A 22949-nucleotide genomic window follows, 5' to 3' on the forward strand; every position below is an offset into this window, starting at 1 on the left:
CAGCAGAAGCATTTTTAAAGGTCAACTATAGATTATTATTGTTCTTCCTTATTTCCTTAATTCAGTAGATAAGCCCCAGGCAAAGTGAAATGATCTTGATGGCCAATGTATCACAAAGCTAGAAAACAATTTTCCAGGAGTGAGAAAGAGTATAATTTTCACCTGAGCTGGAGAGTTGAAAAGGTTGTGATTATTCACTACCAGTAGGTCAAAGCGGTGTGCTTTGAGGTCAAGTTGTCCTGGGTTTGAAATGCAGCCTTACCACTTTCCTCATTTATGGTTTTGTGCGTTTTATTTACTGCTCTGCTTCTCAGTGTTCTCATCTGTGAAATCTAGGTAAAGATATTCCTTAATAAAAAAAATGAGATGCATATATAAACAACTAATACAGAGATTGAAAATCTTCTGTTTCATCTTGCAAACCTAACCTAAACAGTTAGTTGGTAGCAGTTGAAGGAGGGTAATGTGTGAAGGCTCATCGTGGGGCTAAGGGAGAAAACATTCTACATGCCCAGCGATATGGAATAAGAGGAGTAAGTGTACATAAGTCAAACATGTGCCCTCTATGGCTTGCTACTCTAATTCATAATAAATATTCAATACAAATGGTTGCCAGTGTTATTATTGAGATACAGTGAAAGGTTGCATGAAGTTTTTCTGAGTGGTAATGAGTAGTACCTAAGTAGGCTGGTCATTTGCATTTTCATATACTTGCCAAGATGCATTATTACATTATATTTCTTGTAGCCCTTTTATATTTCTCCATCTCACAAGGTTTTCAAATTATTAAATTACTTGTGAGTTATTATTGAAGAAAATGGGCCAGCCACTAATTATTTAGCAAGTTAATATTTCATTGCAAAATAACTTTTAGTAGTAGATTTATGACTTGAAAAAATAGAACACTTTGTGCAATGATTTTCAGACAACTTAAATGCAATACAGATCTCCATCTCAGAATTGCTATGGAATTGAGGTTCTCTCACATTCTTTTTATTTTGAACATAAAACCCACTATTTACTATTCTACAAATTAGCTGAATTTTTTATTTTAGTTACTTTTTAATTTTTTAAATTTTATTTATTTCAAGAGAGACAGCACGAGTGGGGGAGGGGCAGAGAGAGAGGGAGAGAGACAGAATCCCGAGCAGGCTTGCACTGGAGCCTGACGCAGGGCTCAAACTCACGATACTGCAAGACCATGACCTGAGACTATACCAAGAGTTGGACGTTTGACCGACTGAGCCACCCAGATGCCCATTAGTTAATTTTTTTTTTATATAAATGAAAAGTAGAAGTTATATTAAAGGCAATGATGGTTCAGTTTCTGAAAGCTGACCTATGAGGCCTTAAAGACCCAAAGAAGTTCAGGTTGTTTCCAAACAGAATCTGCAATTCTGGCCCATCTTTTTCTTCCAACTCTGAAGTTAGTGTATGTTTTCTACTGTCTTTGGAATCCACTTTAGATACAGATATTTGGATATAATTTGTCATTAATTGCTTTAAACTTATCAATATTTAGATATCGTCACATTCTTTCTGTTACATAAATCACATCTAGTATCATTTTAGTATGAAGAAATGGTTCACTTGCCCTAGAAAAACTTACTGTTTGCTTTCCTGGGAAACATTTGTTAGCTCAACATGACAAAAAGAAAAATAAATCTGTCTGACAATGTTTCGTGTTTATAGAGATATTATAACAATACAATATTATAGAAATGTGAAATTAAAAAAAAATTATGCCTAATCCTCCTGCTAATAACGGTGAGCATTTTGTTTATTTAATTTCAGTCTTTGGTCTTTGCTTCAGTATTTCTTGCATTCCCCCTGAGCATTCTATTTAATCTAACTAAATTCTTCTTAAATGCAAACACATTTTAAGTTTTAGATTAAAAGAAAAAATGTTGCACTATCATTTTTATGACAGTATAGTTTAAGAACTATTCTGAGAACCAGAAACACATAGACGTGTGTGAGTGGTGTATACATTTTTGTTCATATTACGTATTTGTCACTCGTATTTTTTTACTAACCAGCTGGGCAAAGGGAACTCAAAAGGTGAGGAGACTTAATTCAATTCTTCAAACATACTTGTATTGACAGCACTGGGCTAATATAAAGGGAATATGATTAAAGTAAAAGGAGGCTAGTTCTTCCTTTGAAGCAAAGAGGTATAGCCAGTGTGGAAGGAAAAGCCTCTGATTATGCCTTAAAATGGAAAAAGCTATCGTAGTTCTGATTAGTTAAGCTCCAATGGTCTGCCTGAAAAATAATTCCAGTTACCAGTCTATTACCTGGTCTTAGAAATTGAATAGCTTCTATATTTGCAGTGCTTATTAAAACTATAATACTTAAATATACAGATCAGCTTAAAATATAATATTCCCATCAGGTAAAAATTCGTCCATAGTGTAAGCAAATAAAGGAGGGGGATGATAATAAGTAAGGAACCGATATACGTTTGGTTTTACTTCCAGTTTTTGGGGTTTTTGTTTTTTTGTTTTCATTCTCTTGCTTGGCTGTTAGTGAAATGCTCTTTGGCAGGTAAAATTTGCTTAACTTGAAAGTAATAACTGATGGCTGAAACTCTTCACTAGTTCTGTACATGGTACTGGGTGTGCTAAATAATTATCATATATTCACGGAATTTTGCAAGTGATACTCATAAATTTTATTTATTTATTAAAATATAAAATGCAAATAATTTGTGAAAAAAATCTAGCACCACTACTTAATCCAAAATATTCTTGACTCCTTCTACTGATCTTATTTTCTCAACAATGTTGTAAATCTTGGAAGGACCTTAAACTTCTTTGTCCAAGTCCTCATAATTCTCTCTACTTAGTAGTTATTCTATAAATGCTTGAATTTCTAAAGGAATAAATGAATGTGAATAAAACAGAACAATTGACTGTACATAAGAAAGAACAAACTTATCTTTAAGAAAAAGAAAAAGACAAAGGGTGTATGCTTATGGGTTCGAGGTTATTAGGTTAAAAAATCAAAGCTTTATTAGTTACTAAAGTTTTGAATTTAACCGTTTCACTTAATTTCTCCATATACAAGTTTTCATATATGTGAAATGGAAATTATGGTGACTTTGGGGGAATCCAATAAGATAATGGGTGAATGCACTTGCCACAGCATCTGAAGTTTCATAGAGTATAAATACGATGATGTGCTACTATTGCATTGTTGGAAAGCTGTGTCCTCAGGTTGATCTTTATGACTTTCTTCCCAGGTGAAGCATACATGCGATTAAGCAAACTCCCTGAAGCAGAGCATTGGTATATGGAATCATTGAGATCCAAGACTGACCACATCCCTGCTCATCTGACCTATGGGAAACTGCTGGCTCTAACAGTAAGTAACACCTTCCTTCCTCACCCTTTAGAAGCTGGTTTTCTCCATGCAGACTGAGGTAGAGTTTAAGGTATTGGTTCTTAGCTGATTGACTCATACTGTTAGGAGGTAGTGATGGTAACACTGAGTTAGAACTCTGTATAGAACCTATAGACAAATGTATTTGCTTGGCTGTAGAGTTTGCCATAGCTAAAATGTGGTATGTCGTGATCTTTGATGTAACTTAATGGAAAAATATAGATGGTGAATCCCATATATGGATTACATAATGGATTTCTCATAATAACAATATTTGTATGAAGATTATGTTCTACAAACCACTGTTAGCCCCCCATTGGCTACACTGTAGAACTCAGTCTGATTCTTTCCAAATAGCTAGCATTATGTAATGCTTTGCATGTGTGTGAATTAGTGTCACCTGGAATTTCTACTAATTGGAAATCATTCCAGAAGAGAAGTGGAGCCATCATTTGGCCACCCACTATGTGACCAGCAGTCTCGGAGGCCACATTCTCATGAAAGTGGTGTTAGTTTGAAGCATAAGAAATTGCTGGAATTCTACCATTGTGATTTATAAAAATCATAATTTCATGTGTTTCAAAGTAATGTTGACGTCTTATTTTACACTGTAGAGGATTGTTCAAGGTAAGTAAATGTTCTGAGCTTATCCAGTTAAGAATAAGCAGTCGGACCAACCTTTGATCCCTATCCCAACCTATTGTCTGTGTTGTTGCAGTTATATCACCTAATCTCTCTTCAATATTAATAAAACTAAATGACTCCTAGAAAAGCATAGGACAGATGGTCAGGAAAGTAATTTCTAAGTGAATTCATAGAAAGGTAGCTTATAATTATTTAAAAGTTGGGCGCCTGGGTGGCGCAGTCGGTTAAGCGTCCGACTTCAGCCAGGTCACGATCTCGCGGTCCGGGAGTTCGAGCCCCGCGTCAGGCTCTGGGCTGATGGCTCAGAGCCTGGAGCCTGTTTCCGATTCTGTGTCTCCCTCTCTCTCTGCCCCTCCCCCGTTCACGCTCTGTCTCTCTCTGTCCCAAAAATAAAATAAACGTTGAAAAAAATAAACAAATAAAAGTAATAACATTTTATTTTCTACAGAAGATGGTAGACTAAACACTTAAATGGTACAGGCAGACTAAGTACCAGAAAATACCCCACTAAAATATATCTAGGTGTCCTTAATAAAGCAGACAACTCTCAATGCGTAGCTGAGTTCAAAAAGTAGTGAGAGAATTTCCTAAGGGCGGGAAGTGAGGGGTAACCGAATGTCAGAACAGTAAAACCGTTGGCTGATCTGGTAGCTAATCTGGTATAGCTTACCAGTTGTGGCAACTGGAGGGAAAGGGCTTTTTGTTTGTTTTCATTCTTGCTGGAGTAAGAGACAAAGCTTTGGACCAGTGAATGGCCAGGGATTAGATACCTAAATGAAGCAGGAAAATTCATACCCTCTGTGAAAGGATAATCTGGAGTAAATTTGCATACTGCTATAAGAAGGCAGCATGAAGGTTTGCCTATCTCAGCATGGGATTTGGATGGAGAAGGAATGAATTTTTACTACTGCCCTCCTTTTGTCTGGCTTTGAGTTTTGAATTTGCTTTACTTGCATGGTCATGAAATCCCTAGGCCAAGAAATTAAATTAAAACCAGGCCACTAGAAACTCTTGCTGAAGAAATTACTGAAGATGTCCTTCAAAAGAACACAATTAAATCTAGAAGGAGTTGCTGATTACGTTGCAAAAAGAATGTGAACAAAGAAATGTGATCATGTGGGTAAACAAAGAATAATAATCCTAAATATTATACTAAATATTTATAATACTGAATAAAATATTGAGAAGGAATAACCTCACAGGAACAATCAAAATGGGGAGGTGAAATTTAAGATGATTTTTGGAAGTCAGAAAGTGGAAAGAGGTATTACAACTGATTTGTCAGAACAGAATCCACCAGGGGCGGCTGGGTGTCTCGGTGAGTTAGGCATCCAACTTCAACTCAGGTCACGACCTCACCGTTTGTGAGTTTGAACCCTATGTCGGGCTCTGTGCTGACAGCCCAAGCCTGGAGCCTGTTTCAGATTCTGTGTCTCCCTGTCTCTCTGCCCTTCCCCTGCTCACACTCTGTCTCTCTCAAAAATAAATAAACATAAAAAAAATTGGAAGGAAAGAAAGGAAGAAAGAGAGAGACAGAAAGAAAGAGAACAGAGTCCAACATCTGAAGAGGCTTTGGGATGGGGTAACAATGAAAAGAAATCTTACATACTGAAAAAGAAACCCAGAGAGACTCAAGACTTGGAGGGGCTGGCATAGAAGAGAGTGTTAAGGAGCCTTTATTAAATGGGGTAATCAGTTGTAAACTGTGTCTGAAACCATCAGGTCTCTCCCCCAGTGCTCAATGCCAGCATCCAGGCAGTCACTTCCAAGGCAGGGAAAAGAAGGTTTATAGTGGAGCAGCTGAGTAAGACAGGTTCATGAAGCAGGAATAGCTTGCACAGTTGAAAGTGAAATGCAGAGAGGACTGAAAAGTTTGACTCAGTATCTTCCATTGAAGTACGCAGATTGTTAGTACCCCTCCCCAACCACATGCATAATACCAGCAACACAGAGTTATACTTGTCCAGCACCGCAACGCATACACGTGTGCACATGCACACACACACACACACACACACACACACACACACACCTGTCCCACCCCTGAGAAATTGTAGAATTCTTACCTGGAGAAAGTGGCACACTGTAGGGAACAGAAATCCACATACCTACATTTGGAGGTCACCCATAAATGACTAGCTCCCAAACCAGATACACAAAAGTGAATCTTCTCGGTCTATGAAGCACACTGATGCCTAAGGAACTCCATTCAGCTTTTATTAAGTAACTTTTGAATAACAGTGGGCAACCAAAAACCATCACTCATATTTAGGAAACCTTGAATGTAAGCGATTGGAACTGAAGCAAATTATTAGGAGAAGGAAGATGGAGGAAACAGAAGAAAATTTTTTTAAAAAATCCTTAGAGATAGTAACATAGCATTTTATAAAAGCAAGATGCTATAAAAACATAAATAATGAAGAAAAAAATAAAACAACAAGAGCTTTTAGAAATTAAAGATATGAGGACAAACAACTTTCATTTAAAGGATAGGAGACTACAGGCACCTGGCTGGCTCAGTCAGTAGAACATGGGAATTGATTTCGGGGTCATAAGTTCAAACCCCACATGGGCGTAGAGATTGCAAAAAGGAAGGAAGGAAGGAAGGAAGGAAGGAAGGAAGGAAGGAAGGAAGGAAGGAAGGAAGGGAAGGAGGGAGAAGAAAAGGAAGCAAAGAAGGAAGGAAGGAATGGAGAATAAAGATAAGGAAATCTTTTCATATACAAACAAAGATGAAGAAATAAAAAAACGTGGAAGAAGAAATTATGAAAGAAATAGTAAGGCCCAATGGAGAAAGGACAGAGAAAGGAAAAGGAGAACATATCTCAGAGTTGGAGAGTATAATTTGCTATTTCTGATGTTTACAGGATCATAACATGTCGAGTTTAATCATTTGGTAATTTTTTTTTAACCTTGTAAAAACCTTTTTATTTCCTATTCTTAAGGGTGGTAATTCACACAGTTCCTCATGAGAACAAATCATGTATACCTCTTGCCACAACTACTGTCTTTGAGATGTTCTTATGGAATTCAGATGGAAACATCTTTAATTAAATTGATAAAGGATTACCTTCAAAAAATACCTAAAAAGTTTAAGATGCCTGATTTTTTTTAAAAAGTCATTTAGTAAAGAGAAAAAAGATGAAAGCTCAAATGTACTTAATTCTGAATATACCTAGACCGTAACACTGCTTTGGATATAGAAACCATGTGTTCTTTTTTTCTTCTTCTTTTCAAGCATGAGTATATTTTAAGTTTCCTGTACCAAAAATATGATTTTACAGGCTGCTTTATTTTTTAGAAGGCATTTTTTTATAAAAACAAGATTTAGAAGTTTTAATTTACTGAAACATATGGAAGGGAAGGAAAGACTCGTGTATTACAATCCAAATTTTAATTCCCCCCCACCAACAAAATTTTTATAGTTTCCGACTAGCTGATTAGATGAAATACAAGCCTTATTATGGAAAGGCTTAAAATCACAGTGCCAAAAATCCCACAACCATCTTTAACAGCTTCTTTTTGAATTATGAGATTTGGCAAATTTCTTATCCCAATGGATGGTCTTTGTCTAATTTAGGGTTTTTGAGCCTGGTTATATGCCATTGACTTAACATGGAGTTTGCGAAGTGGAAAATGCCACACATTTTGACTTCTGAATGCTTTAAATATAAGATATTATAAAATGGAATTGGCTATTAGTCTCAAGAGAAGAGAAAAAAATAAGGTGGGTAGTGTTTTTACTGTTTGGTCAAAACTGACCACAAGCAAAATATGTAAAAATGGCACACAGCTAAATCAGACTTAGACCATACAGTGAGATTTTATATAAGATTTATATTTTTATAAGAGAAATCAGAAAAAAATTATTTACAGTGGTTTTATTACCACCAGTATGTTTTTTCATACAAACGTTTAAGAATTTGTAGTATTTGTGGTATTTAGGAAAGTTCAAAGTGATTTTGAGTTTCCCAGAATGCTTTGACAAATTCCATAGATCAAATCCTTTTTTGTTCCCCTGGAAAATGTCCTTTGTCTCTGCCTCTCCACTTAAATATTACTTCTTATATGAAGTCTTTCCTGAGTCTTTCAAGCAGTTAATTTTTTCTTTCTTCGTATTTTCATAGCACTGGTTTAGTATCTCTTATAGTACCATCTCCCAGATTGAAGAGCAGACATAAATCTTGGTCTTTTGACCTTACACATGGAGGAGGAACTAAGTTTTCACTTACCTTCTTGATCTCTTCAGTAGGTGGCATTTCATATCTTGGTAACTATCCCTGTACATTTCAGGTTTTAAGTTATTTAAGGGCTGGGTGCATGACTTTTTTTTTTTTAATGTTTTTATTTAGTTTTGAGAGAGAGAGACAAAGTGAGTGGGAGAGGAGCAGAGAGAGAGAGGGAGATACAGAATGCTAAGCAAGCTCCAGGCTCTGAGCTGTCAGCACAGAGCCCGACGCGGGCTCAAACTCATGAGCCATGAGATCATGACCTGAGACAAAGTCGTATGCTCAATCCACTGAGCCACCCAGGCACCCCTGGGTGCATGACTTTTTAATATTTCTGCTTTCCTGCTCTGATCCTTGTTTCCTCATTAATCCCTTCATTTAGTCAGCAAATGTATCGAAACTTACTACTCCATGCTAGACATCACTATGACTCCAATGATATGTACTGAATAAATTAATGAGCAATAGCATGATTATACGGTGGACACAATGTAATCTTTCAAGAGCCCAGAAGGGGAGGTGGGCACAAGAGGGGTGTATATCTCTTGAGTGCCTGTGATTGGCGTGTTATTTTGTGAAGCTTTATAATGATTATTATCCTCTTTTTATAAATGAGATAACTGAGCTTCAAAGAATTAAGCAACATCTTCAAGAAAAACTTCACTTAGTAGAATTGGGTACAACCTTAAGGTTTTAAATTAAACATCATTAATTTTCACTTTGTATTAAATAATTTTAAAAGTGGAAGTTTTAATTTAGCTTGTTATACCTGATTGGATATTCTAAAAGTCAGTCAGTACTTTATCTCTCCCACTTTTTATAACTTATTCTTAGACATCACCTTAAATACATTTTTATTACTAGGCATCATAAGTCATGAACTTAAGACTTCTGTTTTTGGCTATTGGCACTTTTAGGTCCTACGTGAAAACCAGAATACAAATTTTCCAGCATACCCTATGGAATAGTTCTGCCTTAGGGTCACTGGTACCCTCTGTGTTTAAATATAGTTGGGCCCGGGTGACATTCTCTTTAAAATATATGGAACTTTCATACCAGTGTCATGTCCAATTAAAATACTAAACACGAGCTCTCTTTAAAATTTTGATTTATTCCTTGTTTGAACTTTGTTACCTAGGGCTAATGCCATGAATTTAAAATTGGGCATGCATTAAGAGAGGAAAGGAAGGAATAACATTTCCATTATTTGGGTATTTCAGATGATTTTATAGTTGTTTCTAAAGCTGTGTGTTCTCTATTTGTGTGCACATCCTCACTTTAATGTTTCTTTGGTCTTCCTCTCTTTTTGTCCTGTTCAGTTTATTTAAGGCAAATATTTTGCGGTTTTTGTGAGCCAGTAAAATTAATATTGACTTAAATTGTAGTAAAAGTTCCTTGGCTGTTAGCTTATTTTCCAGGTTTGGGTAAGTAAGAGAGAAGGAAGGATATGGGAGACTGACAGTAATTCTTGATACAGAAAACCTTTATTTTGGCTACTGCATGGAAGCCCTGAGCCAGACTTCTGTGTCTAGCCAGAGTTAATTGGGCTACATAAAACTCCAGTTGTGAAAGTACTTGAGGTTCCATTGTAAAGTTCCAACCCCAGGCTAAGGTGGTGTCGATGTAGTCTGTGTGGAAGTACAGTGCTGTATGTTTCCCTGGGTCTTTTGTAATAATTATTGCTGTTTAGACCCTAGATTATTTTTTTTTCATTTGGTCCTCTTTGCAAAGTTCTTCCCATTTTGTATATTAACTAGCATTCGGGTGCTTCATTACGGTCACTGCACGGCCATGTTTAGACAGGAGGGAGAGGGGGACAAAAACTCCCTGTAACTCTGACCGAATAATTATTATGGGTATGTTCAAGTTGCACAATTTATCCTATGGAAAGAGAAGGCATGATATCACATGTACCATGCATCCGAGATATTGAATGAAATGTAGAAGAAAGTTTAATTCAGTACAGGGTTCGGCTAAGTATTTTATATGAAGTTACTTCACTGAAACGTGCTTTAGAATTCTGGAAATAATACAGGTATTGTATTATTTTTACTCTGAAGCATAATGAATCTGGTTGTTTTTTTAGAAACCACCCACTCACTTCAAGATACACATTTTGTTATCTACAATCAATCTTATAATTACTTATTGTGACTGACACAGGAATCCAGGGCATCTCCAGATATTCTAGGCTTTTATTTTGCTCTTGTATGTCAGTTAGTAGAAGTCATTGTTAGATTTTCATTGGCCACATTGTCTTAGGAATCTTAAAAATTAAAATGATCAAGTCCTCAGGCATTATAGGTCACATGAAATAAGTCCAGCTGCTTTATATTTACATATACATACTGCTGTGTTTGAAAAAAAAACAGTTAGCTTTTTATTTAGGGGTAAGTAAGGTTATATTGCTTTTAAACCAACTTACATTTCGTTGTGATTTTGTTGATTTGGTTTCTGTGTTTTGTCTATAGTTATCATCTAGTGCAATTTCAATAACCCAGCAGGCATAGACCTCATAATCCCCCGGTACTCTGGTATGCCACATTATTGGAGTGATGGAGATGTGGAAGTGGTATTTCCCTTAAATATAGCTTGGCTTTCTTGAAGGAGTCTAAAAAAATCCTTTATAAAAACCTGCATTTAACACTCATTTTCTGAGGCTGAACTTCATTTCATGCTCTATAGTAAACATTGGGGATACAGCGACCAGCAGGGCACTTCCTTCACCTCAGGAAGGTCTCAGTGAGAATTCTTTCAATGAATTCTCAAGAAATTCATAATAATGCCACTGACAGGTACTTTAGCTATGGGCTACCATGCTTATGGCTTTTGTCATGGCTTTTGTTTCAGAAGGGACAGTGAGGTAGGTACCTTAATCTTACTCGCTTACTCCTTCATTTTTATTATAGGAATGGGATTCCGCACAACTTGGTAGGTGTTATTCTTCCATTTTACAGTTCTTTAATTTTTTAAATGAGCCCCATTGATGTATTATACCACACGTATTCTACTTAATGACTATCAACTTGTTATTCTTTGACGCTCTCTTCCCTTATGTAATAAGGCATGAAAACATTTTAATGTGAGTTAAACCCTTTCTGTTTTATGTTTTACATTTTCATCACTTGATTTCTTTTTCTAATAGAAAATTGGAGTGTCTTTCCTTGTTAAAAAACATATCTTGGTGTAAGCCTATATTTACCTTTAGGAAAGGTGGTCCACACAACATGTATTTTTCAAAAGCAAGTGTCTTTTCTCCTAAGTAGTTGAATCAATACTTTTATAAAAGGAGATTGCCTTTTTCTTTTCTCTATGGCATCTGGATATGGACGTATATATTCACACACATGCACACATATAAAGGAGGCCACATCTGTCCTCAAATGTGAAAGTTTTCATTTTTGCAGCCTCCTAAGTAGGTTCAAACCAGCCTCACTAGGAACATGTTCACAAATCTGTATCGTTTTTGTCATTTTCCCTTATATTTACCCATATTACACTCAAGGAATTTGTCCTGCAATTATTGATATTTATTGATACTCGTTATCATGCAATGAACTAGACATTTTGTATATGCTATTCCAATACTTCCTCATGCAATCCCATATCTAGATACCCACTATGTAGAATGAGGAAGCTGACATTCACAGAGGCTAAATCAAGATCGGTGTCCAAACTCTATTGGATTATACCACCCCTAGGTTTTTCTGAAGGCTGTTCTGTTTAAATTGCTCTTGAGCCTTTGTTTATTATGATAAAACTTGCATATTACAGTGCCTCAAGTGCATAAATGTCTAACTTCCAAATGCACAAAAAATTATTCTTAAACCTCCACTCAGTTTTTAGGTTTTCTTGTAATGCTGCTCTGAAGTGAAAAGGTAATCTCTCTGTATATTGTTAAATTAAAAAAAAAAAGAGTTTTAACAGGGGTAATTGTGAAATGGATTTAGGTATCTATGTAAAGTAAAAGGGAAACAGTGGTAGTGAGGTTTAACATTTTAATTTGAATAGGGTATATATGATGTATGGGATGCCATACATGGTATATAGTTTCATGTTTTAGGTTGTGAACAAGGAAACACTGCATGGCCAACTGAAAGGGAGGACAGTGTGGGACACTTGGGTATAGTAGACTGCTGACCTTTACCTGGTAGAACATTGAGCTGGAGCCAGAACACCTGAGATTTACCTACCTAGGAATTTATTTCTTCTCTTAGTGGAAAGCATAATTCTTTCCAAAGGCTTAACATTGCAGGACTCTCATTTCTGAGGTATAATTGAGGCTCTTGGTCAAAAGTGACAAGGTACATTCTTGAGGGCTCACTGTAATTCATGTTCATTGTAATAATGATACCATAGGTGGAAGACCTCAACATGCAGGATTCGTGCATAAATAGGACCCTTTGGTAAGTTGGATATTAACCATGTGGCAGTGGATTTAAGATGGGCACGGACCGTGCATTATATGTATTATGATGTCAGGTAATGGAGAAATAGGTAGTGTAGTTGTCAGATATAATGGTCTGCCTGGAAAATTTATCCCTGGGAAATAGAACCTGAAGACATTATATAGTACATAGTTTGTTCTAGTTTATGTCTTGAGATGAAACAGCAATAGTTAGTGGGAAGGTTCCAGAAATCAGGATGGAGGTGCCACCAAGGTCAGCATTTTGGAAGTAAAAGTTTATTAATACTGGGGCTAGGACTACTCTAAAAATAGCCCTTTGTCTAAATTAATTTAAATCCATAATAAGTTGAACTACAGTTGATAATGTTATAATGTGATGAGGATGTGTATGGCCTCTCCAGAATACAAAAAAAATAACTTTGTTTTTATGCTCACTAAATTTCAGCTATTATTTTGAAAGAGGAAATTCACTTTATTCATTTGCAACTAGATATAAATTACTTTTAATTGTTTTTATTTCTGAAATAGAAATAGCAATTGATCATGGCAGTTTTTAAGGTCTTTTCCTGTAATACCTGTACTAAAAGCTTATACTTATATCCTCTAAAGAGTAGTCCATCAGAGGCAATAGTTACGATTTTGCTTGAGTTTTTTCTTTGCCTGGAATATTCTCATCCTCTTATTTAGCAGTTTGAATCATAACAAGTATTTTAAAAGATTTTTATCTTATGAATTTGCTGTTGTTACAAACTGTTCAGAGCATATAGGAAAAGAGAATGTTTTAACAAATACCTATGTATTTTCAAGTCAAATAAACCAAAGGCTAAAATTTTGTAGCTTTTACATAGATTTTTAAGAAATTAATTTTTAAGTAAACACTTTTAGAATAGTTTTAGATTACAGAATTATTCTGAGGTTAGTACAGAGAGTTCCAGTATGCGCTTGAACCAACTTTCTCTGTTAACATTGTGTATTAGTATCACACATTTATCACGATTAATGAGCCAGTATTCATATGTGATTATTAAATAAAGTTTATATTTTTTTCAGGTATGTTCACTTTTGTTTGCTGTTCTTTTGCTATTCCAAGATCCCACATTTCATTTCGTTGCCTTGTCTCCTTAGCTCCATCTGATCAAGTTTCTCAGTCTTAACTTGTTTTTGAGGAGTAATGGTCATACATTTTGTAGAATGTTCCTCAGTGGGTCTTTGGCAGACGTTTTGTTATTAGACTGGAGTTACTGGTTTTGAGGAGGAAGACCACAGAGATAAAGTGTCCTTCTCATCATATCAAGTCAAGGTTATTTATGTATTATCAGTAAGACTTATCACCGTTTATATTAACTTTGATAACCTGGCTTGAGGTATTTTTATCATATCGCTCCAGTGTCAAGATATTTCGCCCTTCTCTTTCAATATTGTAGTCTTTGAAAGGAAGTCACTGTGTGTGATCCGTATTTAAGGAGAGGGGAGCTATGCTCCCTGTCCTTGAGGACAGAATCTCTGCATAAATTATTTGGAATTCTTCTGCATGGGAGATTTGTCTCCTCTCCCCAATTATCCATTCAAAATTTTATGTATATTAGAGTGGACTCAGAAATATTTAGTTTATGCATTGGATTATAACACAATACTACTTTATTTATTTTGTTGCTCAGATTAGTTCTGTTGCCCAGCTTTGACCAATGGGAGCTCTTTCATAGGCTGATATATCCCCTTGACATACCTCCATCATTGTGTGGGTATGGGTGTGTGTGTCTCTTTACCTTTGGGAACTTTCTTATTTTCTGTCACTAAAACATGCTCCGGGTTCATCTTCTATATTTACTGTTGAAGTCTGAGAGTCAGAAATTTTTCCAAGGAGCCCTTGGAAGGAGCGTTCTCTTTATTGGAGAATGGTTTAGAAACCATGAACTAGATTCTTAGGTGTACTTATTGCTTGCTACTGGGGTGCTGTTACATGTGGGCTCTCTCAGGGGTGGAACAAAGGTTTCTCTTTGTTGGAATAGGAAGTTACAAATAAAGAAGAGGAGACTAGAGTTATGATTAGAGGTGAAGGCATAAGTATGGACTTGCATTTATATTAATACAGATACAGTTATTATAGAATATGTATTATAGATATGTGTAACTTCACATTCCAACAAAGAGAAATCTGGCTTCCACCATGCACCATACATTTTCTTAATTGTTCACAGTCTGCTATTCATGTATAGTTGTTTTAGAATTGTTCACCTGTACTGCCATGGGAAAAAGCTTTAACACCTAGAAGACTGTTCTTATGTATAATTTCTTTCGCCTTCTGTTTTATACACTTAAATAATTTCCAAACTTAACATAGATTAGCACTTTGGTTCCTCACCCTATTCAATGAGCTTATTTCATGTATTTTTCATATATTATGATTCTTCTGTCATATTCTGTATTCCATCCTGGTATCCCCGGACCTCCTAATTAGGCCCCTCTTTACGTGTAATAATTTTCCTTGTTCTGAGGTCTTCTTTGTCTGAAAGTAATACTCGAACTTTATTTGATTAGTGTTAGTATGTTTTTTCTTTATTTGTCCCTTTGCTTTACTTATCAGTCTTTATATTTAAAGTGGGTTTTTTATAGACAATGTATAGTTGGGCTCTTTTTATTATTATTATTATTATTATTATTATCATTATTATTATTATTTACTTTCAGTCTCTATTTTTTAATTGGTGTATCTAGACCATTCACACTTTGAGTGATTATTGATATATTTGAATTAATGTTAGCCATGTTTGTTACAGTTTTTTATTTGTTGTCAGAGGCTTCTTTTTCTTCCCTCTCTACTTTTTTTCCACCGTGTGTTTTTTGTTTGTTTTTGTGGTTTAAAAATCCCCATAACAGGGACTCCTGAGTGGCTCAGTTGGTTGAGTGTCCAACTTTGGCTCAGGTTATGATCTTATGGTTCATGAGTTTGAGCCTTGCATCAGGCTTCCTGCTGTCAGCACAGAGCCTGCTTCAGATCCTCTGTCCCCCTCTCTCTGCCCCTCCTCTGCTCATGCACCCCCTCACACTAAATGAATAAATAAACAAACAAACAAGAAAACAAATCTTACAAAAAACACATAACATAAAATTACCATCATAAACATTAAACGTTAAAAAAAATAAAAAAAAAAACACAAACATAATTGTCCCCAACGGTCAACCATTTTGTAGCATATGACAGGATTTCCTTCCTTTTTAAGGCTGGATACTGTTGCATTGTGTGTATATACCACGTTTTCTGTGGTTTCTATTCATCTTCCAGTAGTCACTCAGGTTACTTCCACCACATAGCTGCTGCGAGTAATGCTGCAATGAACATGGGTATGGACATAGCATTTCAAGATCCTGTTTCTGGCGCACCTGATTGGCTCTATTGGTTGAGTGTCCAGCTTCAGTTCAGGTCATGATCTCCTGGTTTCTGAGTTCAAGCCTCACATTGGGCTCACTGCTATCAGCACAGAGCCTGCTTTGGATCCTCTGTCCCCCTCTTTCTGCCCCTCTACTGCTTGCTCTCTTTCTCTCAAAAATAAACATTAAAAAAAAGATCCTATTTTCAATGTTTTTGGATATAAAGCCACAAGTGAGATTGCTGGATCATGTGATAATTTTATTTTTGAGGAACCTCTGTAACTGTTTTCCATAGCAGCTGTACCATTTTGCATTCCCACTAAGAGTATACAAGGCTTCCAGCTTCTCTACATTCTCATTAACACTTGTTATTTTCTGTTTTGTTTTGTTTTGTTTCTATAGTGGCCAACCTAATAGGTGTGAAGTAACATCTTACTGAGGTTGTGATTGGCATTTCTGTAATGATTAGTGATGTTGTGCATCTTTTTATATGCTTGTTGGATATTTGTTTACCTTCCTTAGAGCAATGTCTATCCAAGTCCTTTGCCCATTTTTAATCAGATTGTTTTTGGCTGTTGGTGTTGATGACTTAGAGGAGTTATTTATATATTCTTGATATTATCCCCTTATCAGATACATGGTTTGCAGATATTTTCTCCCATTTCATAGGATGCCTTTTCATTTTGTTAATTTTTTCTTTAGCCACACAGAAGTTGTTTAAATTTGATACGGTCCCGTTTGTCTATTTTTACTTTTGTTGCCTGTTCTTTTGGTGTCATATCCAAGAAATTATTGCCAAATCCACTGTCATAAAGCTTTTCTCTTAAGTTTTATTCTACAAATTTTATAGTTTCAAGTCTTATGTTTAGGTTTTTAATCCATTTTGAGTTAATTTTTGTATATGGTGGAAGGTAAGAATCTAAATTCTTTGTTTTGCACATGGATATCCAGTTCCCCCCACCCCCACCATTTGTTGAAGAGAATATCCTTTCTTCAATTGCATAGCTTTGGCCATATACATCAGGGTTTATTTCTGGGCTCTCATTTTTGTTCCACTGTCTATAGGCCTATCTTTATGCCCATGCCCACAGTTTTTATTATTGTAGGTTTTTAATATCTTTTAAAATCAGGAAGTCTGAGGTCTGTAGCTTTGTTTGTCTATGTCAAGATTGTTTTGCCTATTTGGGGATCTTTGAGATTTCAAATAAATTTTAGGAAGTTTTTTTTTTCTCTCTGCACTCCCCCCCCCCCAAAAAATGCCATTTGGGTTTTGATCGGGGTTGCATTGAATCTGAAGATTGTGTTGGGTAGTATGGACATTTTAATAAGATCAACAGTATTAAGTATTCTAAGCCATGGACACAAAATGGCTTTCCTTTATTTCTGTTTTCTTTAATTAATTTCACCAGTATTTTGTAGTGTTTAGTGTCCAAGGCTTTTCCTTCCTAGGTGAAGTTTATTCCTAAGTGTTCTTTTAGATGCTGTTGTAAATGGGATTGTGTTCTTAGTTTTATTTTGGGGTTATTTATCATTAGCATATAAAAAGACACCTGGGGCACCAGGGTCGCTCAGTCAGAGATCCAGCCTTACCTTGGGCTCTGTGCCAAGCATGGAGCCTGCTTAAGATTCTCCTGCTCCCTCTCCCTCTGACCTTCCCCTGCTTGTGCTCACACATGCTCTCTCTCTCTCAAAATAAAATGAAAAGGCAATAAAAAATTAAAAAAATAAAAGACACCTGATTTTTGCATGTTAATTTTGTATCCTGCAACTTACCTGAATGTGTTAGTTCTCACAGTTTTTGTTGGAGTCTAGTGTTTCCTGCATATAAAATCATGTAATTTGCTAACACAGATAGTTTACCTTTTTCTTTCCATTTTGGATCCCTGTTTTTGTTTTTTGTCTTTGTTGTTGTTGCTTTGTTTTTAATTTTTCTTACCTAATTGTTCTGGCAAAGACTTCCAATTCAACTACTATGTTGAATAAAAATGGTCAGAGTGGGCATCCTTGTCTTTTCCCTGATCTTAGAGGAAAAGCTCTGTTTTTCACTGTTGAGGGTGATGTTAGCTATGAATGTTTCACATATGACCATTATCTTGATGTATTTTTTTCATACTAGTTTTTTGAGTATTTTTATCATGAAAGGGTATTGAATTTTGTGAAATGCTTTTCCTATATCAATTTAGATGAGCATGTGAATTCCTTTGGGTTTTGCCTAGAAGGTATTTCTGCTTCACTTTATAAGGATAATTTTACGTAATATAAAATTCTAGGTGTGTGGTTTCCTTTTCTCTCAACATTTTGAATATTTCACTCTATTCTTACTTGATGGTTTCTGATGAGAAGGCCAATGTAATTCTTAATTTAGTTTCTCCATATGTAAAGTGTTTATGTGTGTGTTTTCTTCCCTGATTTCTTTCAAGATTTTCTCTTTGTCTTCGGTTTTCCACAGTTTGGATATAATGTACCAACACTTATTAATTTTGGAATTCATCTTGCTCAGTATTCTCTGAGTTTTCTGAATCTGTGGTTTGGTGTCTGTCATTAATTTTGGAAAGTTCTTCATCATTATTATTTTAAATATTTCTTCAGCTCTGTTCTCTTTCTTCCCCTTTTGATATTGCTGTTACTCATATGTTACATATTTCGAAGTTTTCCCACAGTCCTTGTATACTTTTCATCCATTTTCATGCAGTGATGCATTTCAGTTTCAGAGGTTTATGTTGACCTATCCTCGAACTAATTCATTCTTTCCTTGGCTGTGCTGACTGATCTCAAATGTATTCTCCATTTCTGTTATGATTTCTAGCATCTCCTTTTAATTCTTTCTTAGAATTTCTTTCTCTTTGCTTACGTTATGCATCTGTTCTTGCATGTTGTCTACTTTTTCCATTAGAGTTGTTAACATATTAATCATAGTTATTTTAAGTTCCCTTTCTGACAATTCCATCTGTTTCATATTCTAACATCTGAGTCTGGTTCTGACGCTTGCTTTGTCTTTTCGGACTGTGTTTTTCTTTCCTTTTGGCATGCCTTGTCTTTTTTTTTGTTGTTGTTGAATGCCAGACATGTTGAATTTGTAATGGGAATTCAAATTAATAGGCCTCTAATGTGAGGATTTATGTTAATCTAGCTAGTAGTTCAGCATAGTTTAGTATTTTCTTAGCTGTTGGAACTGGAGGCTTTAAATTTTTCTCAGGTCCTTGCTTTTTTTTATCTTTTCTATTGGTGTTAGGCTATCTTTAGTACCATTTCTATGACAGACTCTGTGCCTTGCAGCATTTCACGCATAATCCAGTATTATTGTACTAGAGCCCTTTTGTGATGGTGGTAAGGTAAGATGCGGGGGCGGTGTTGTGTAATCATTCAATTAAATCTCAGTCTTTCATTTGGCCCATGTCTCTGTCCCATGACCTTCACAAGTTTCTCTGCTTATGTAGCTACTCCCCTTTCACCACTTCCCATGAAACAAAAAGTGGGGAAGAATATGAATAAGAAGATTGCCCTTCCTCCACAGCTCTTGGAAAAGGCTCTGGTAAAATCTCTCACTCTGGACAGGAAGGCTTTTGTTAATGAGAAGGCTCTGGGTGTATTTCACAAGGATTACTCTCCTTCCCCTGCCCTCACAGGAGAGGATCTTTTTTGGTTCTTCAGTATGCAAACCGCATCGGGTTCCTGGAGTTAAAGACCATGAAAGGTTGGGAGCCCATCAAGGACTGTGACCTTTGGGAATCTCTCACTTGCAAGCTAGTTCGCACTCAGCCTCCAGTAAGTCTTCAAAATTAAGTGTGCCTACCAGTTTATGGTTCCAGGGGCTTCTGTGTCTGATAAGCAGATCTCAGCTAAGACTCTCTCTGTGTCTGTTCTGTTTCTTTATCTCATTCTGAGTCCATATCTATATCTATGTGTGAGTATATTGGGAATCACAGGTTGTTATGGGATGTGTTATATATTTTTGTTTTCCTATGGTATATTGTATGTAGCAAATACTCAGTAGATATTTTCTTAATATTTCAAAATTATAGAAACAGATATTTAGAAAAATTTATTTGAAGATGAAGCTTGCCTCTCTTCTCCGTTACCACTCCATCACATTAGAGCGGATGCACTTCTATGAATACTGACTCTGGATCACGTGGAGTATTCTACCACTTACTAGTTCTGTGATCTTGGTCAAGTTATTTAACTTCTTGGTATCTCATTCTACTTATATGTATAATGAAAGCAAAAAGATTTCCTTGTTGAGAGGTTGGTCAGAAGTTAAATGAGTCTATGGGGCGCCTGGGTGGCTCAGTCGGTTAAGCGTCCAACTTCAGCTCAGGCCATGATCTCGCAGTTTGTGAGTTCGAGCCCCACGTCGGGCTCTGTGCTGACAGCTCAGAGCCTGGAGCCTGCTTCGGATTCTGTGTCTCCCTCTCTCTCTGCCCTCCCCAGCTCATGCTCAGTTTCTCTCTGTCTGTCAAAAATAAATAAAAAAAAATTTTTAAAAAGTTAAATGAGTCTATATGAATATATAAAAGCATTTAGAACACTGACTCTCATGCATATTATAAGGACTCAGTAAATGGTAACCATTAGCAGAAAGAACAATAGAATGACTCTTATTCAGTAAAATCTTTATGTCTTTGTGTGACATAGAACATTGTTTATTATTTGGCTGCTGCCTTTCTTGTTGGGTCTCATCAGCCATTACCCCTACAATGTTAAACTTCTGATAACTCCTTAAGTGTGTTACATCTGTTCATTCTTTGTCTTTCCCAAATACACTGCTGCTGTAGCCTGGGATATCTTTTTCCTGTCTCCAGTTGGCAAAGTCCTACCCATCCATCCAGTCTCGACTTTAACACTGCCTTTCATAAAATAGAATCTTCCAGACAGCCTTAGTGCTTCTCTTCCAGAGTTTTTATTGCATGAGTACATGAATATCTAATAAATACTGATATAACACTATTATTTGTTTTGTTTGTTTTTTAGGCAGTCAGAGTAGGGACTCTGTCTCTTCATTACTCTTACTGGCTTGGTGTTTAGCATATGGCTATTCAATAAATATTTATTGAATGAATGTAAATAAAATGACTCTGAAACAGGGTTCACACACACGTTCTGTCAGGGCAAAGCACTGACTGCACATTACGACCCTTTCCTATCAACTCAATTCTTCCGTTAGCTGTGCTCCCATGATAGTAGGTCCATCACCTTCTATTCTTATTAACTGCTTTCCTGTCTGTCTTCCCCACTAGAATGACAGCTACATTAGGGCATCAGCTCAGGCTTTCTTATTTTTTAAGATGCTAAGGGAGGATTTTGTACAGCAATAACTGTTGAATAAATAAGTTTTTTCAGTGTTGCATGGTGGAAGAAAGGGCAAAAGAAGGAAGAATAAAAATTTGAAAGGATAAATTGCAACAGTGTGGTTTATATAAGTAATTATAAAGGAAAAACTTGATGGTTGAAGTAGGTTAAAGTAAGTAAAAAGTATGAGAATTTATATTTTTTGTTTCATTCTGTTGCTTAAAAATGTCAAAGATCCTCAACATTAAAAAGGGATTAAAGAGTGAATTTAAAGGGTCAAATAGATGGAAAACAATCTTTTGTCATATGAAATAATTTTTCTTCCTTTTGTCTCAGTAAAAACACTACAGTATTCCTATGAATATAGAAATCTTGATCATTATTGAAAGATGGGAATGAAAAAATGCAAAATTTAATATATTCTTTTTGTTCCATTTGATAACATAGTGGAATGTGATCTTCTGGATACATATTTTGCTCTGATAGCCTTAAAATCTAATCTCAGCTAAGTGCTTATATATCACTCATTTCAGAGGGAACTTGTAGAATTTCGTGAACAGTGTAGTGATGATAATGAATATGTGTTCTTCTGACAGGTATAACAGAATACAGATAATCCTCTGTTCCTTTTTTTTTTTTTTTTTAAGTACAATGTATGGCAGCCAGGAATAGTATTATCTTTTATAGAAATTATCATAATATTTATATATTTTACTTGAAGAATCAGCTTGACATATCAGTTTGATAGGATGGTGAGCAATATGAACAATTCCCTACTGAAAGTGATTAAATTGAATTTACACTAATGGCGATTATAGGAGAAGCAAGCTTTTCTTTTTATGCTTTTGCTATAGTTTTGCTGAAGTTCATTTTTTTCCTGTTTTTTTTAATTTTATTTTTTATTTTTTAAAATATACATCCAAATTAGTTAGTAGGTAGTGCAACAGTGATTTCAGGGGTAGATCCCTTAGTGCTCCTTACCCATTTAGCCCATCCCCCCTCCTACAACCCCTCCAATAACCCTCAGTTTGTTCATTTATTTTAAAAAAATCTTTTTTTAATGTTTATTACTGAGAGAGACAGAGAGACAGAACAAGTGCTGAGGAGGGGCAGAGTGAGGGGGAGACATAGACTCCGAAGCAGGCTCCAGGCTCTGAGCTGTCAGCACAGAGCCTGACATGAGGCTCGAACTCACAAACTGGGAGATCATGACCTGAGCTGAAGTCCGAGGCTTAACCGACTGAGCCACCCAGGCGCCTCATGAAGTTCATTTGTGATCTTAGAAAGTAATAACTTCCAATTAACATAATCTCACTCAATTTGGAAAAAATATTAAAATAACTACTGTATTAAAGGACATTTGAGAAATCTTTATTTAGGGGGCTCCTAGGTGAGCATCCAACTTTGGCTCAGGTCATGATCTCATGGTTTGAGAGTTCGAGTGTCAGGCTCTCTGCTGTTTGCAGTGTAAAACCTCCCCCTTCCTCTCTCTTTGCCCCTCATATTCTCATGTGCACACGTGCTCTCTCTCAAAAATAATTAAACATTTAAAAACTTTTAAAAGTTAATCTTTATTTAGAACTCTAAGGGCTTAAACTTTTTTTTTAATGTTTGCTTATTTTTGA

The 22949-nt window shown here is 35.9% G+C and overlaps 1 protein-coding gene across 1 annotated transcript in view; it reads left to right on the forward strand.

Annotated features, from left to right (window-relative positions):
- Window positions 1–22949, forward strand: part of TMTC2 (transmembrane O-mannosyltransferase targeting cadherins 2) — a 397116-nt gene that overhangs the window by 269266 nt on the left and 104901 nt on the right. The window contains exon 8 of the mRNA XM_047066931.1: window positions 3245–3366. Coding sequence (XP_046922887.1) covers window positions 3245–3366 — 122 coding nt within the window. The remainder of the gene's footprint in view (window positions 1–3244; window positions 3367–22949) is intronic.

Source organism: Lynx rufus, unplaced genomic scaffold (assembly GCF_022079265.1).
Source record: "Lynx rufus isolate CCGP_SWC_20201006 ecotype Redwood Valley unplaced genomic scaffold, mLynRuf1.p SCAF_7, whole genome shotgun sequence".
Classification (NCBI taxonomy): Eukaryota; Metazoa; Chordata; class Mammalia; order Carnivora; family Felidae; genus Lynx; species Lynx rufus.